General features: G+C 40.5%; 2 protein-coding genes across 2 annotated transcripts in view; one reads left to right on the forward strand and one right to left on the reverse strand.

Moving 5' to 3' along the window:
- Window positions 1-16,510, forward strand: part of riok2 (RIO kinase 2 (yeast)) — a 399,097-nt gene that overhangs the window by 167,203 nt on the left and 215,384 nt on the right. The gene's annotated exons all lie outside the window — the stretch shown is intronic.
- Window positions 1,843-13,862, reverse strand: LOC125709787 (endoplasmic reticulum aminopeptidase 2-like). Its single transcript, XM_048978623.1, has 19 exons — window positions 13,638-13,862; window positions 12,793-13,353; window positions 12,490-12,628; window positions 12,231-12,365; window positions 11,537-11,657; window positions 11,283-11,437; window positions 10,894-11,007; window positions 10,651-10,782; window positions 9,494-9,625; window positions 9,322-9,390; window positions 7,554-7,732; window positions 7,081-7,160; window positions 6,753-6,936; window positions 5,839-5,995; window positions 4,523-4,707; window positions 4,181-4,342; window positions 3,703-3,843; window positions 2,840-2,921; window positions 1,843-2,120 (listed from the first exon to the last, which is right to left on the reverse strand). The coding sequence occupies exons 2-19, from the start codon at window positions 13,296-13,298 to the stop codon at window positions 1,956-1,958; spliced, it is 2,838 nt and encodes a 945-aa protein (XP_048834580.1). The 5' UTR covers window positions 13,299-13,353; window positions 13,638-13,862; the 3' UTR covers window positions 1,843-1,955.

Genomic DNA, 16,510 nt, shown 5'->3' on the forward strand with positions numbered 1-16,510 from the left:
TCGTCGTGACCTTGGAATTATAATAACAAATTAAAATAAGGCCGACCATTTAAGTGCAGGTTGGTGTGTTTGTTTCCCATTGTGTTTGTATATGGCGGTGTGTAGTGGAAAGTTTGTTCTGGGTCTTTAGGGTGCGGTAGCTTTTCTCTGCTAGTTCTATGACCTGTGCTGTGTTCAGAAAACCGTTTTATGCCAATGTAATGCGTGTTTTCCGTATAAATTAAAAATAAGAAAAATAACTTTTTGAGTTTTCAACTTGTGCTGCACCAATAAATAGCATTAAAATTAATTATTGGACGGATCGAAGACTCATATTTGTCATGATAGATACAAAGGGAGAGTTAAGTAAAAGCCTTAAAAATCAAACGATAAACTTCATGATGATGGCATTCTTGAACTGCATTGGGGGAGGTTATATCCTTAGTTCCCAGTTAAAGTACTTACATAAATATTTTGAGAAAACATTTTGCCTGACTTCAAACTAATGCATTTTCGTTTCCCCTTTAATACATATATATTCATATACTGTCTGCACTAAAATCTGGAGCTCATGGCAAAATGTCTCCTGTCCCCATCATAGAAAACAATCCAAGCATGAATATTAATTATCACTAAAGCGATTCCCAAGGAACTAGGATTTCAAATTGTTTCCATTCATTCATCCATCCATCTTCAAACCACTTGTCTAGCAGGGGGTCGTGGGGAGCCTACCTCAGGAAACATAGCACCAGACAGGGGAACACGCAGAATATGATGCCAGTGCATTGCAGACTACACTTTTATACACATTTACACACATGAATAGATGTATGTAAAACTATATTGATCTGGGGGGAAATACACACTGAGGCGGTTTGTATTTACAGATTTTTTATTTTTTTTGCCCTTTTATTGAGAAGCAGGTCTCGTCGTTAACTAAACGACTGCTCCTGTTTCTCTGTGGATATAAGATTTTGCCGTAAATATTTGTATGGCTTCACCATTTTGGCACCTTTGTCTTCCAGTACCACATTAACATCCACTCTGCTCCAAAAAAGATCCAGGTTATGTTTCATGTTTTTTTCTTTCTATCCTTATTTGTGTGCGGCAAAGATGCTGGCACAGGTCTGAGGGCAGGGGGGGGGATCAGCTTTCAGTGGTTCCGGTGCACGGTGTGAGGCTCCGGAGGTTAGGCCTGTTCCCATGATAGTAAGATTGCCAGTTTGAATCCCATGGCCGGCACACTGATGCTAACACCCTTAGCCCTATTTGTTCTACTCCAGTCTTGGGGGGCCGGAGCCCTGCAGTTTTCGGTTTCCCCTCGTTTAACACACCTGATTCAACTCCTAGTGCTAATTACAACATAGCTCTTGAGCTGAATCATTTGTGGTTTAATAGGAAAGAACTAAGCTACACAGGGCTCTGCCCCCCCCCCCAGGACTGGAGTTTGACACCCCTGTTCTAGGGGTACTAGATGCTGGCTGATTCTGTGCTGACTCCCAAGCTTGCTTTCATCAGTATTTCCACCAGTGTCTCATAAAAAGCAAGACTGGATGAATAAAATATCTATTTTCTATACTATTATTCTATGTGACTGTCACAGCACATTGTTTTGGCAGGGAACGCAACAAGAAATCAGATATTTTAGTGTGATAGACCATAGAACAGCACAGAGTGGGCCATTACTTTTTAATATTATTTTAATTAGTATTTAGGAATACCGTGATCTATCAACAGGCCTGCCAGTCAGGGAAGTTGCTGGGGGGGGGGGATGCAGGGGGCCCCGCTGAAATAATTTTGTCCTGGGCCTAGGAATTAATCGTGCTGGCCCTGTCTATGAACACAATGAGATGAACATGAAGGTGTGGTATTAAATATTTTACTTGCATTCTTAGAAAATCGTATTGTCATGGAGTCGTACATTTATATCAAGCTCACACACATTTCAATAAATGTATTTATATTCAAAAGCAGTTTTAAAACACAGTTGAGCGTTGTGGAGAATTTTTTTCTAGCCATTCATCCAGGACATGCAGATTCCTCTCTGCCCATCGGATATTCTTCTGGATTGTTTCCAGTATGACTTCTGTCACCTTTAATTCATGTCCCTGGGATTTTAGCAGGTCAAACAGTGCTTTTGCCTGTCAAGAAAAAATAAATGACAATGAATGTGTCAAAAGTGATAATATATGAATGTTTGTTAACCCTTTTATCTGTGATTATTTTGCAAACACTACTTTCCAGGCAAATTTTCAGATCCTTTGAAGAGAAATCCACCCACCCAACATTCAGTAGTAAACAGTGTACTTGGATTAGTTATCAATTACTAAATTTTGCTTTTATGTCCTTATAATTATATCTTGAAAATGTACAGTTTAAATTGGAAATGTAGAGTTCAAGATATTTGGACAGTAATATTTGGACATTTTTGTTCAGTACACCTGTGGCCTGTTGTTGAATTGAAACCGTTTCTATGACTATAAGGTGCTAACTTTGAGATCTAAATTGATCTAAAGGTGAGCTTAGCCACTGAAACTGAATTGGCAGACCACAGAAGAGCAGTGAAATGAATGAGAGGAGAAGAGTTGGAATGGTAAAGAAAAATGTGGTTTATAACTGGTAAACAGATCAAGAATACCATTCAGGATATAGGTGTAGATGTGGCAAAGCTCACTATTAAGAGAAGATTACATAAGAATGTGTCTGAAATACCTTGTATAAATATAGGAAATAAGTAATAAAGGGAAAACATTGCTAAGGGAACCCAAAGTCACCAGGTTGCTCTGGAAATTCAACAGACTAGAGAAATTTAAGATGATAGCATCAATTCAGCAGCCATCCAAAGATGAATAAATCTTACCTGCTCCAGCTCCTTTTCTGAAGCAAAACTAGACATGGTTCCTGTGAGGATCCTTCTTATAGACGATGACCCCAAATGAAATCTGGTTAAAATATTGAAACGTATTTATTTATGTATTTTAATTTTGCAGTGAAAGATTCAATTATAAAATTGTATTTACAATATGATATTGGGTGTTTCAGTTTGTCCTGCTTTAATTTTCTTAACAAACTTATATTATAACAAACCATTTGAATATTTATATTTATGTTTACATTTTTTTTCCCACTTTTATCTCTATGAAAAATGTGCACCATACAAACAGTTGATTTAGTATCACTGATCATAATCAGTAGCATGTTTTTTAAATTTGCTTAATTTCTATAAAGAAATGTATGACTACACCCTTCATTGAACAGAGTTGGAAAAAGCACTGTGCCAGTTTCACACCTTGTCACATCAGATGCTTATCTGACTGTTAATACCTGCTGGAGTAAAAGAACCTTCTTAGGAGCCAGGAATATTTATTCCTAACCACACACTTGCAGACAGGTAAGGCTTCATTCTTTGTGCCTAACACTTGCATTTGTTCGGTCATCACGTGTGCAGTTTGCTCAGGACAAATGTCCTCGCTGATGACCAACGGCATGGCTCCATAAAGATAAAGCATTTCTTTCAATTCGAAAGGCACTGTGCCTCAAAAGAGTATTCCAGTGTTCACAGTAAAATACTGTATAGGTTGTAACATATAAACATTCAGAAAGTACAGAAGTATACCACAGAATGGGCATATGTACAATCCAAGTTAACCGCAGTAAATACTTTCGTGTGATTTTGCAATTTTCGAAAATAAATCGCCACAACACAACAATATGAAAGCTTACTTCTCCAACAGCTTTTTCCAGTTTTTCTGGACAAAATTCCAAGCCAGCGTGTGTCCGGCAGGGTTTCTAGCGATGGCAGCAATCAGTGCAGGAAGGTCCTGTGTTTTGATTGCCTCCCCTTCCATAGCCAGGTCAATCAATCTGCCAGACAAGCGAAAAACAAATAAACAGGCTCTATACACATCTAATTTAACACTCAGATTTCCAAAAACCATACAAGTCGATGTATTCCGTGTTAGGCACAGCATAACAGACAGCAATCAAATGGAAGTGAAGTGTGATTGGTTTTTCTGAACTGCTTCTTACTGTAGCCACAAACAACCCACTTAACATGTGGAAAAGATGTATATTTGGGACAGCAAAGTAAGGATTCACAGTCAGAGGTGTGGGACCACAAGGATTATATTGGCAACTATGTTACATATATAAATATATAATTTAATTCGACTTGATTAAAAGAAAATCTCAGTATACATACTTATTGAGCTTCTCAAGGTCTTTGCTGCAAGTCAGTGCAAACAGAATCTTTTTTTTCTCAGCAGAGGACAGTGTTTGGCTGTAAACCTGAAGGAGGAAATTCCAGTTGGGTGTTTGCTGGGCTCCCACAAGGTACACTGGTCTCAGGACAACCGTGGGCACACTAATGGAAGACAGGATGGACAGATTTCCTTGATATAGTTAAAAAAAATACATATGTCAAGTCCTTAACGTTCAAAATATTATGTTAACCAGTCTAAAATGCAGGTGTGTAATACCTATGTATATGCCACCTTTAAATTACTAGAAAAGTGATATGTGTTTCTGCTATTAGTGGGCTGACCTCTTGGCTCCATTTGAAGAAACCCATTCACTAAAGATCTTGGAGGCCCTTTCAACACACTGAGGGTATTCAAGGGTACAGGCCAACTCCAGAAGTTCAGCTCGAACCTTCCTCTCAGACAGAGAGCCATCATCGCTCCATGTCTGTTTATCTATGACATCCTTGAAGTACCAAAGTATATAATTCTGGAAGAACAAAATGGTTTCAGAAGCTTCCGTAGGAGGTCGTAATGGCCTGGCATATGCAACTCTGCCTTTATGCAACTTGTGCTGCAAATGATTACAAATGATTATGTAGGCCCTTGTAGATTATGTAGAATAAATTAAACTAATGACTATTTTAGAACTGCACTTACAAAATTTGAAGAAGTATTGTTACAGCAATTCAAATTATTTATATCTTGTCCATCATTTATTAAGTACGGGGTCAAAGGCTACGTTCACACTGCCATGCTGAAGTGACTCAAATCGGATATTTTGCCTTAATGTGACACAGATCTGATCTTTTCAGCGCTGTGTGGACACACAAATCTGATCTTTTCAAATCGGATTTGTGTCACTTTCGTATGTGGTACTAAATCGGATACATATCCGATTCGCGGCCATGCGATCTGAATGTGAACGCTCAGATCGGAATTCATGTGGCTTTTTGCTTATACGCATGCGCTGACATCATCAGCCTGCGCCGGCAGGCTCGTACCCACACATCTCTTGGTGCAGCAGTTCCAACAATAACTGCGAAATCAGAAAAAGCTAGCCACCTGACTTTTTTTGTCTTTTTCGACCTGCTCATGTACAGCTGATTCACTGTTTGTCGTCCTCCAGAGCAAAGTGCAATACATGTGTGAGCTACTAACGCTTTTTAATGCCATGAGTCGTCCCACAGATATGACGTTTTTTGTAGTTAGGGACACAGTTGACCCGTGTAAAAATGCATCAATGTACGCATACGTGACGTTTCGGAGGACCGATGCGTTCACATTGCAGTCAGATACAGGTCAGTTGTAGTTATGAATGTGAACGTCAAGATAGACAAATCCGATCTGAGCAAAAAATCGTAATTGAACAATGTGGCTGGCAGTGTGAACATAGCCAAAGTGACCCTGGAGCCTATCCCAGGAAGTGTAAGGTAGAAGGCGGGGAATGCCCTGGACAGTTAGGTATCCTTGTTCAGCACTTTGGTTTAAAACTGGTAAAACTGGTTGTTTTAAATGTGATACAGAAATAAACTTTGTCCTTCACCTCTAGTGCATTATAGAAGACAGCTTTAAATGAAGTGCAACCACAATATTTAAAAAGAGCATTGAGAAGCCAAACCTTTAGCTTTCCTGCTGTTTCCAGGATTCCCATTTTCTCCATCATCCAGTGAAGCACATTGAGGTATGCGATGCCCTGCAGCAGTGGCATGTTGTCAGTCTCCTTCCTCAGATAGCGAGTTAGGTCCAAGGCTCTGTCCAATGACAGCTTTCCAGCACTGTATAGCGGCCAATCAGAAAAGAACATTTATTCGTGCAGTAGAAATAAATATTTGTATGCTCTCAGACTGCACTGAAAGAGGTATAAACTTCCCATCTAAAATCCGTAAAATTCAAGATTGCGAGCCTTTCCTGGGTTACAGCTGTTCTTGCATCTCAAATGGAAATCCTCTGTTCTAGTGATTTCCAACCTGGACTTATGGGGACCCTCAGCTGGTCCAAGTCTTTGTTCCCTCCCAGCACCGTACCAGAGCAGGGAGCTGGGAGGAAACAAAAACATGGACTGGCTGAGAGTCCCCCAGAACCAGGTTGGGAAACACAGCTCTGTACTTATTAGCTTACACAACTGATAATAAGAATAGATTTTATACAAGTGGGTAAAGTGGCTGGAACTGCATCTTCAAGGTTGGAGGTTCAAATCTGACCCCCTCTGATCGTGTGTGTAGTTTGCATGTTCTCCTTTTTCCATCCAGCAGTCTAAAGACATAGTTATGTAAACTGCCTTCTCAAAATTATCTGTAGAGTATGTTTGTGTGCGTATGAGTGTGTGTTTGTTCCCCTGCTTTGTTCCCTGTATTTCCTGGGATAGACTGTTATCACTGTGACCCTATCCTGAACGAACAGTAATGAAGACGGATGGGTTTAAGGTTAGCTGTTCTTCTTAAGGAAAGGCTCTACGATGTAAATTTATGGCCAGGGAAAATATCAGATTAAAGAAATCAATGTAGTTTAAGAAACAGGTGTAGGACATGATACCTGACAAGCTGAAGGGCATTGTGGATGAGGTTTGTCCTGTCCTTGCTGCTCAGTGCAGAATAGTCATGTTCCAGCAGGGAAATCAGCTCATCCCACCCTCTGTCTCCATAGTGCACCATGTAATACCCATTCATGTCGACGTTGAATTTTATCCAGCTCACTTCTCCTTGCATACGAATTGTGTCTAATTACAAGGAATGAAGCAAGGTAAATAGCTTTTAAACTATACCTGATACACCAGTGATGTTTGTTCTGCAAGCCAAAAAAACCCCCAAAATATATACACCTACACACACATATATATAATAACACACACACACACACACACCAGTCTTTGTCTTCAGTAAATGTCTCCACACTCTCTGGGATCCGCTGGTTATGTAGGTGAGAGGAACATGCCACAGGTATCTGTTGAACAGACGCATACTTACAAAACACACTCGGAAACTAGACAACCATTTGCATTTACAACTATTATTATATGTGAAGTCATCTTTCCCTTCATTGCCTGCAAGGGATAAGGATGATTTTTATTTATATATAGTGAGACAGGAAAGATTATCTTAATACATTTCAAGTGTGGAAGAAATCTATAGGCCTTTTAGAAATCAACAAGTCCTGGTGTAGCTAAGTGATGTTTGCTGTCATAAGATCAAGGATATGGATCTATAAGTATGCGATACCGAGAACCTGCCTCTAAATAATGCATTCAGCTTCTGATGACTCAGAAGGGTGTGGGCTCGCCATAGGTTAGCCTACTGATGCCCTGCAGTTCCTACAGGCTACTGCAGCGTCACGCACCCTGACTGCAGAGCAGGGTACTCCGAGTCATCCTCAAGCACTCCCTTCAAGAACCTGTCCTGTCGGATTCGGACCAGCTGCCCTTCCCTCTCCACTGTAATCAGAGGTAAACCCATCTGCTTGGTCCAGGTGTCCATCATACTCCTGATGTCTGGGGTCTGTGAACATGTGTAGCGGTGCTGGAGCAGCAAGTGGAATAAACACATGTTGGAACATGTCAAACAGTGAACTCACATGGCGTCATTGTGAGATGCCCCTAACATGACATTCCTTCTTTCAAAAGATTTGTCTTTTTCATACTTCCTAGCATCAGTCACCATTGACACAACATCTAGTTACTGAGACCAATCCAATGAATAGTTCAAATGTTTAGAATAGGCCAGCATGATGTCCAAACTTAATATCAACACTGCATGCTTTGCAGATGGAATTGTCACATTGCAAGGACTGCACCTAGCCAGTCATTATCTTTTTGTGATTGCTGTTGGGCTCATTCATAGACAGTGTGGTGTGTTTGTGAGAAATGAAACAAGATGAGTGAGGAGGAGAGAGGAGAACAAGAATTGGTCACCAGATGACATTCGCCTTCCACTGTACGGAAATATTTTGGATTCCATGGAGATGATACTGAGCAAAAGCAAGTGATTTGTCAACAGTGCTTTTTGCAGGCACGACTCATGGAAACACAACCAACTTATCTGACACTCTATTTGGTACGTAATAAGTTCAGTTTGTCTATAGATCATTTTGGGTCAATTTTCATCTCCTTTTCTTCATAAATATCCCATTGTGATATTTGCAGAACTAATTTAAAATACTGATGATTTATTTATAATATGCAGTATATAATCTAATAGATACACTCAGCCAGTGCAACCACATGCCTCTGAAGTATAATGCAATGCACTAATGCAATCCACTGGCTTTATATCAGCACAAGATTAACCCTCTGGGGTCTAGGAATAGGGAACACACTTTCACTGACTGGGGCATGGTCACACATTTTATTCAATTTCATAAACTTAATTCATGGCAAATAAACTATTTCTTATATATTTGTTTTGGCATTAAACTCATCTTAATCTTAGTGTACTTCGTAAATATGTCAGATTTATGTGAAGTTTGTAGTTTGACATCAAAGTATAGACATTGCAAAATGCAGTTTGGGACACTTGCAGAATATCTGATCACCAAAGTCTTGGCTACATGAAGATGACTAAATGGTGTAGTGGCAACATTCAGTTGGATGAATAAATAAGAAAAACTAATGTCACTATTTCTCGGCTCCTTTCATTGGATATGCAGTAACTTTCATGTGTATGCATGAGCCATTCACACTTGGCCACACCCCTCCCCCCTTTTATGGTGCTGATGGGGATGTATCTGGATCGCGTTTCACTGTGGCGTTGTTCATCAAATTACCATGCGAATGTGATTTGTATACGCAGAGATGTGACTATTTATAATGCAAATAGGTAAGGGTGGCACTACACACCTCCGATGCAGGTAAAACAAAGTAAGGTGACATGGTTTACTTTTTTGTTGATTTAACCTAATTTTAAAAACTTTAATACTTCTGACAATGGATGTTTTGAAAAGAAGACAGATTATGGATTTAGTGTTTTTTTCATGTTTCTATAATAAGATTTCAGCGAGTTATGAACTGAAATACACGAGAAAGATAAGCGGCATCGCCAATGATGCCGTCCACTCCAGAGGGTTAATGTATGACAGTGATGAATCAGTCAAAGATGTTAGCAGTACTTACAGCTGTCCTTTCAGCTTGGGAGGAAGTGTAGCAAAACTCTGTCGCGGCAAGAGTGTCTGCAAAGGAAGTCTTCAGCCAGAAAAGAAAATATTAAAACATTTAATAGTTTTCAGCATTTGGTTTATTTCTTTGATATTGATCAAATTCCAACATATATGGAAGGAGTGCTCACATTTGCTATGGAGTTCCACAGGTCATTGCTTTTGGCATTTTGGTAGCTGTACAGCTTTAGGTAGCGTGTGATTCCACTCCTGAACACCTCCTCAGACAGGAAGTCTCTTAGCATGTTTAGGATACACGCACCCTAGGAAAACAAAGGTAGGATAACAACACAGACCCCTCACACCCAGGCCAGCACATCTTTGAACTTCTCCCCTCTGGGAGGCTTTACAGATAACTGTGCACCAAAACAAAGAGGTACAAGAACACATTCTTCCCACAAACCATCACTCGGACCCAGTTGCCGTAACTCAGCTGCACTGTTACCCCCCCCCCCCCCAACCCCCACCGTCACCAAGCAATAACTCATTGTTGTGAATGACTCACTATACTTATTGCATGGTACTTAGGGCTGCATGATATCACATTACGATTATATGGCACACACAATAATCACCTGGGCTTTAGATGACTGGCATAAGTATTTGTCCGGGCGCCGGCTTTTCAGTACTATATGGACGTTTACTTACACCCACAATTTGGGAAGCAGATTAGTAATGCACCTAAAATATTTATGAGAGTCATACTGTGACACTCAAAATGACAGCAGCAGAATAACGAGATGGTATATACGTTTTTTTCTGTACCTTAACTGCAAACCATAATATCATGATTGTAATATCCACATTTCCATTGATTATCCTGTTCAGAGTGACAGGGACCCTGGAACCTACCCCGGGTAGCAAAATGGCACAAGGCATGGGAAGACCCATACACACAATCTGTAATTTAAAGAATGCAAAGATTCACCTCTCTGCATGGCCTATGACTATAGAGCAATGTTTCCCAATCCGGTCCTCGGGGACCCACAGATCCAGGTTTTTGCTCCCAGGAGCTGGGAGGGAGCAAAAATGTGGACCAATTGTGGGTCCCGGAGGATTGGATTGGGAAACACTGATGTAGAGGGAAATAGAAGCTAACCAGAGAAAACTCACACAACACAGAAAACACATACAACCCACTGTGCTCCCCCAAAAGTCCCGATAAGCTATATAAATGGACATGAGGGTCCACTCCTTCTGAGCTGCAAGGACATACAGCTGACACGACTAGACATGCAGAATCATAATGTTTGGGGGATAAGACTGCGTTTCTGCGTGCAGTACTGACCTTGTCATAGGAGACCGTGTCAAACATCTCCATAATCTGCACTGGAGTTTCAGCTGGGTTAGAGATGGGGTGTGAGGAGTTGAGACAATCATTGGAGATGGCTCCAAAACAAACATTTAAGAAATAATCATCCTGAAAAATACAGCATATCAATATTAGGACTACGGTCAATGTAAACAACAAGAATAAAACATGGATTGTACCAGGAATAGTGTTGCGTAACACAGAATAATTTACACTTACCACTGGAATATCAGGATAGGTGGTGTTGAGCGACACCTTCTCCATGTACCTGGCAAAGCCCTCATTCAGCCAGATGTCGTTCCACCAATCCATTGTCACCAGATTGCCAAACCACTGTGACAAAAAATGCATGCATAAGAATTTCAGCTGGCATTTGATCAGCATAGGAAAGTAATGCTTGTGAAGATGTCTGCAAAAACTGTCTACTAAAACTGAAAAATTTACCACAGAAAAGTGATTAATATTGTAAAGAGGAGCATACAAAAAGAATAAGCAAGGCATTACTGACTTTTAGACAGCAGTAGTGTACATGTGCATAAAAATTGGACAAGTCAATGGTCACTGCAAGGCACTATACTCTGCTGAATGCCCGTTCATGATGAGAATACCTGATGAGCTAGCTCATGCCCTATGATTCTGGTAATCTCCATCTTGTCCTGGGCAGATGATGTCTGCGGATCGTACAGGAGGGCAGTCTCTCTGTAAGTAATTAAGCCCCAGTTTTCCATAGCCCCTGACTGGAAATCTGGTATGGCTATGAGGTCTATAAAACAAAACTCACATGTGACTGTCTGTTAACTTAAAATGGTTATAAAAAATCATGGTATTCTTGACCTTGTCTTAGATCGCTTCACATTTTTACCTTGTTTTGGCAGTGGGTAACTAATGCCAAAATAACTCTCATAGAATTCCAGCAGTTTTACTGCAACTTCAAGTGCATGGTGAGTTTGATCCCACTTCTCGGGAACTGCATACACTGAAACCTGGAAACATGCACATTTATATATTTAAGGCACTTTCTCCGTCCTCCTGTATGTGACTAAGACCGCCCTGGACCATTTAAGCACTGCAATGCAGTTTTTGATTATGTTTGTGTGAATAAATATATATTACACTGAAGGGAGCAAACATTCCCTCAATGTGATAAAAAACTTATTTTGACCTTTTGGGGACAATTTTTTTCAGTCCCCACAAGGGGACACTCAATTTGATAAAAATCTGTGAATGTAATCAAAAAGCTAAATGTACTTGTATTTTGCTTGATTGCTTATGTTTAAGGTTAAGGCTGGGTAGGGGGTAAGGTCATCAAAGTTAGGATTAGGGTTTTTCCACATAGAAATTAAAGGACAGTCCCCACAAGCTATGAATACAAACGTGTGTGTGTGTGTGTGCGCGCGCTTTGTGTTGTACTGGCTTCATATCCACGGTATGATATTGCCTTGCCTTCTGCCCTATGTTGCCTGAGACAGGCTCCAGGCACTGGATGTGTGAATGAAATCTATATAGTACAAAAAGTTGACACCAAAAATGAAAATCAGTAAAGCAAGGCACCTCACCTTTACTCCTGAGGATGTGTTGGCTGTGACAGATCTGAAATCGCACACTACATATGCCACCAGATAGGTGCTCATTCTCACACTTTGGGCAAAGTGATCCTCCACTAGACCATTACCAAGCTCAAATGTTCGGATCTAAGGATGAAAGAGAGATCTTTGTTTCTCCACAAAAGGATAGAACTTCCAAACGAAGATGTAATGAAATCACTGAAATAATACTATGGAATAAAACATAACGGGGTCAAATAGCTGAGTATACCTTTGGCATATTTGAGAGTGCGATATATCTCTCTTCCCGCTTTATGCTAATAGTAAATGTGGCTTTATGCTGCGGCTCATCGAAACAAGGGAAAGCCATCCTCGCTGCAGTAGGTTCGAAGTCGGTCGCGGCAAGTATCCTTCAAAGAGAGAGGAAAAACACATATGTACTATGGAGTGCATATTCATAATACACAAGAATATTATGCATTTACAGTTAGTCTGTTATTCTTTAAATGTACGTAATATAAACAGTACATTGGCACAGTCTTGAAGAAAACTAGATATTTAATTAAGACATTACCTCTTTTCACCGTTTTGGGTCCGATAGCTGCTTTTATAAAAACCATCGAAGCCATCCGCCAAATGTGCGTGAAACTCGATGTGAAGCTGATACTTCTTGCCACCGCGTAGTATGTCGTGGGCCAGCAGGGCAATCTGCTCGTGTTGTAGATGCTCCAGGACCGTAAGGGTCTGCATCGTGATCCCGTCCTTCGGATCGTCCTCTAGTACAATCTTTGCCAGTGTAACATTCAAATCTTTGCTGTGCAGAACTATGTAACTCGTGTCTTGCTTGACATCCACTTCGATCTTAACCGTTCCGGTGAAGTGGAGAGTCGTAAGATTCGGGTGAATGCTCAGATCATAGTGGTTTGGGAGGACATTACTCGGAAGTCTCATTTTGTCCCAAGGAAATATGTGCTTGTTTATGACATTATTAGGCACACCGTAGCAGACTAAAAAAACATAAAACCATACACATAAAAACCCACTTCGGTATATGATGTGTCTCCCTTTAGTTGCAGCCATGATTCAAAGTAATTGAACAGCTCGTTTTCATTCATTCGGCGTTTAACGGTAGTTCCTGTATAAGAAAAAGACAGCCAGATAAAGGATAAAAACACAGCATATATCTTAACAAGGTAACGACTGCGGTGTATGGTAGTTGAACTCACAAATGAAGCGCAAAAAAATCTGTAGTAGTAGATTAGAAGGCCGATGTGACACACAATATAATTATTTTCAATAAATTAAATTCAACTGCTTTTTGAAACACTGCATATAAATAAACACATTATATATGCCCCCTGTTATTGCCACAACAACGACATGGCCATAAAATGCTTTAGCGCCGTATAGAAGTCTTACAATTTTTTATAGTCGGGAGAAACAACAGGCGTTGTATACTGATACGAAGCTGTTTTCTATCGTACTCAAAAACTTTCGCTTTCGGTTTATACGGAGCTACAACGCGGATACATTATGCGTAATTTAGCGTAATGCTGCGTGGCGTGCACGCAATTTCCAACGCAGTTCAGAAGCCACAGTTTTAGAGCAACAACACTTTCACAACTGCAGTTTCAGGCCAGTTGCATTCAACGCATGCGCAATAGAATATCGCGTGAACCTTTGAATTCCCGCGGTTGTTCGGTGATGTGCCATTCTAGTTGTTTGTATGCGTCGCTATGCATAAAGCAAAATTCCCCAATTGCAGTACTGGAGGTCCAGCTTGCAACATAGTTTGCATATTTCTCTGCTCAGACACACCTACTGTACCATGATTAGCAGGCTGTTTAAGATAAACTGTGCTGGATTGTGGCCCTTCAGGACCGGAAGTGGGGAAGTGATATTGAGCAGTGTCTCTCAAACCAGTCTATGGGGACCCCCACATGGTCCAATTTTTTGCTCTTATTTTGTCATCAAAGTATGCATTTCATACATGCAAGACTTTTGTGGAACCATAATCTCAGATATGCTACCCCTTAACAAGAGAGCCATACCGCAGTTGTAACTGAAGTACACCATCTATTGGGGTAGTATATACCCTACATGTGTAATGACTTACCATATGCTGCAACTGGAGTTTATAGATGCAACATTTTCATGATTTAAAACAATTTTAACCAAGGTTTGTTAGCGTTTGGACTAGCTATCTAAGTGATGAGCTGTTAGGTATGTGTTTTTAACAGGAGTGGCTAAGGTAGTGTTGTCAAGACTATAATTAAACAAAAAAATTTCCTCACATGACGTATTGGTGGTATTTAGTACAATTTGGCTGAAATAATAGGCTATTTTTGACATATCAGAACACAAATGGTTCAGATCCATTTAATGCAAACAGGAAGTGTCACTGAATGAATTATTGATTGTATCAGGGGTGGGTTTCCCAATAATAATCTTGGTGAATGACAACCAAGATAATGAGTAGGTAAAAAAGAGTGAGATTCATAAGTGTTTTCCAAAACCCTTCATTATTCCTGAATTAACTACGTAGTACTTTTTTGGTTCCTCTCCAGTCTCTGTGTGAGAAAAGCACAGGGTGTTGATAACAGGAACATTGATCCCACGTACGACGTACATCAATGGCAAAATCATTACCACAAACATGAAAATGAACAAAATAACAATCCAAAATCTATCAAAGCACGCAGACAGAAGATCAATTTAAATAAACCCATTACTTGCAAATAGAATAAAACATGATGTGGCTCCATTGCAAAAAAAGAAACCAGAGATGGCAGACAGATAAGGAGGAAACATCAGTTCTAACAAGGAAAGATCCAGCAGCTGATGGAGGACGGGACTGCCTACAAGGATGTGCTCTTCTCCAAAGCCGGAGGAAACCTCCGAAAGGGGAGGAAATTGTTGCTAGGATGGATGTCTGCAGTGGCCAGTGGAGATCTGGCATTGAAGTCCAGAAGAAGTGGCAGGACTTCTCTACTATCACAAAGAAGAAAGGTGCAGGGCAAGATAGCAGAACATCAGAACTGATGGAGCAAGTTCTTCTTCACTCCAGAGAAACAGTAGGTGCTAGCCATGCTGTCTGGGACTGTCTGAAGGGATACACATGTGTGCTGGGCAATATCCATCCTAATCTGCCCCTCCAATGCATCCCTCTCACTCCACCATTGATAGCCCATCTCCAGGCATCTCATACAGGCCCTCCCAGAAGCATAGCCTATACCGGTAAGTGCGGTGAAGTACTATCTGCACTGGAAAGGGAGAAGGAAAAGATCCTACTCGAAAGTGTAAAGATGGAGAGACACCACCAGTTGCTGGTCCTCCTCAAAAAGGCGAAGCAGCAGACCAAGGAGACATGATTTCACCCCTGAGTAACCTGTACTTCTCAATTGTTAATTTCTAAGATAACACAAGGGGTTTAACTCCACTCGCAGAACAGCATTCAAGCCACCGGTTCAGTTTCTTGGTTGCCGTGGTCTCGAATGCCATGTCCAATTGTAGAATTTCTTGACTCACTGCGATTCCCATAAATCAGCCTCCCACACACATGGAAGAACACAGAAGGAGCTCCAAGTACTCGGGAGAGAATAGCGAGATAATAGAACACTTGGAAATTTCTATTAGAGACAATTATTTGCAATGGACTGTGGAAACTGACCCTTGGAAGAACAGGGGACCCCGTGCAGCTCATAGCTGTTAGGACTCCAGACGCATTGATTGGTAAATGAGGTTATGGTTGTGCTGGAGAAAGCAGTAGATTGCACTTCTGCTTTGCATTATATGGCAAGTTTGATCGGCGGCCTCATTTATTGTATGCATGTGGAATGTACTGTACAAAGAGCTCATTTCAGCTGGGCTGAATTTTGGTTAAATGGGACACAAAGTAAACTGGGACACTCAAATGTTTGGTACTCCATATCTGGCTCTGTGGTCTATTAACTTCAGTTCAGTTTTTGTGCTTTCATTGATAACTTTATGGTTTTATATTTATGAGTAGGATCTTATTTTTACACTGAGAGAGAAAGTACAATTTCATCCCAGTTAACCAATATCCACCCTGCTTTATAGCGTACATTGTAGGTTTTTATTGCAACATTGCCCTATGATGATGATAATGGTAGTCATCATATCTGTAAAATTCATAATTGTCAATGCTGTTGCTACTGCTGTTATTGCTATTGTTATTGCTACTTCGTCCAACAAAGGGCATATGTGGGTTTTTTTTTGGTCTGTGGTGGTTGATGTCTGTGTCTCTGTGACATGAAAGCAGGCAAAAGTTC

The sequence above is a fragment of the Brienomyrus brachyistius genome, chromosome 2, assembly GCF_023856365.1.
Source record: "Brienomyrus brachyistius isolate T26 chromosome 2, BBRACH_0.4, whole genome shotgun sequence".
NCBI lineage: Eukaryota > Metazoa > Chordata > Actinopteri > Osteoglossiformes > Mormyridae > Brienomyrus > Brienomyrus brachyistius.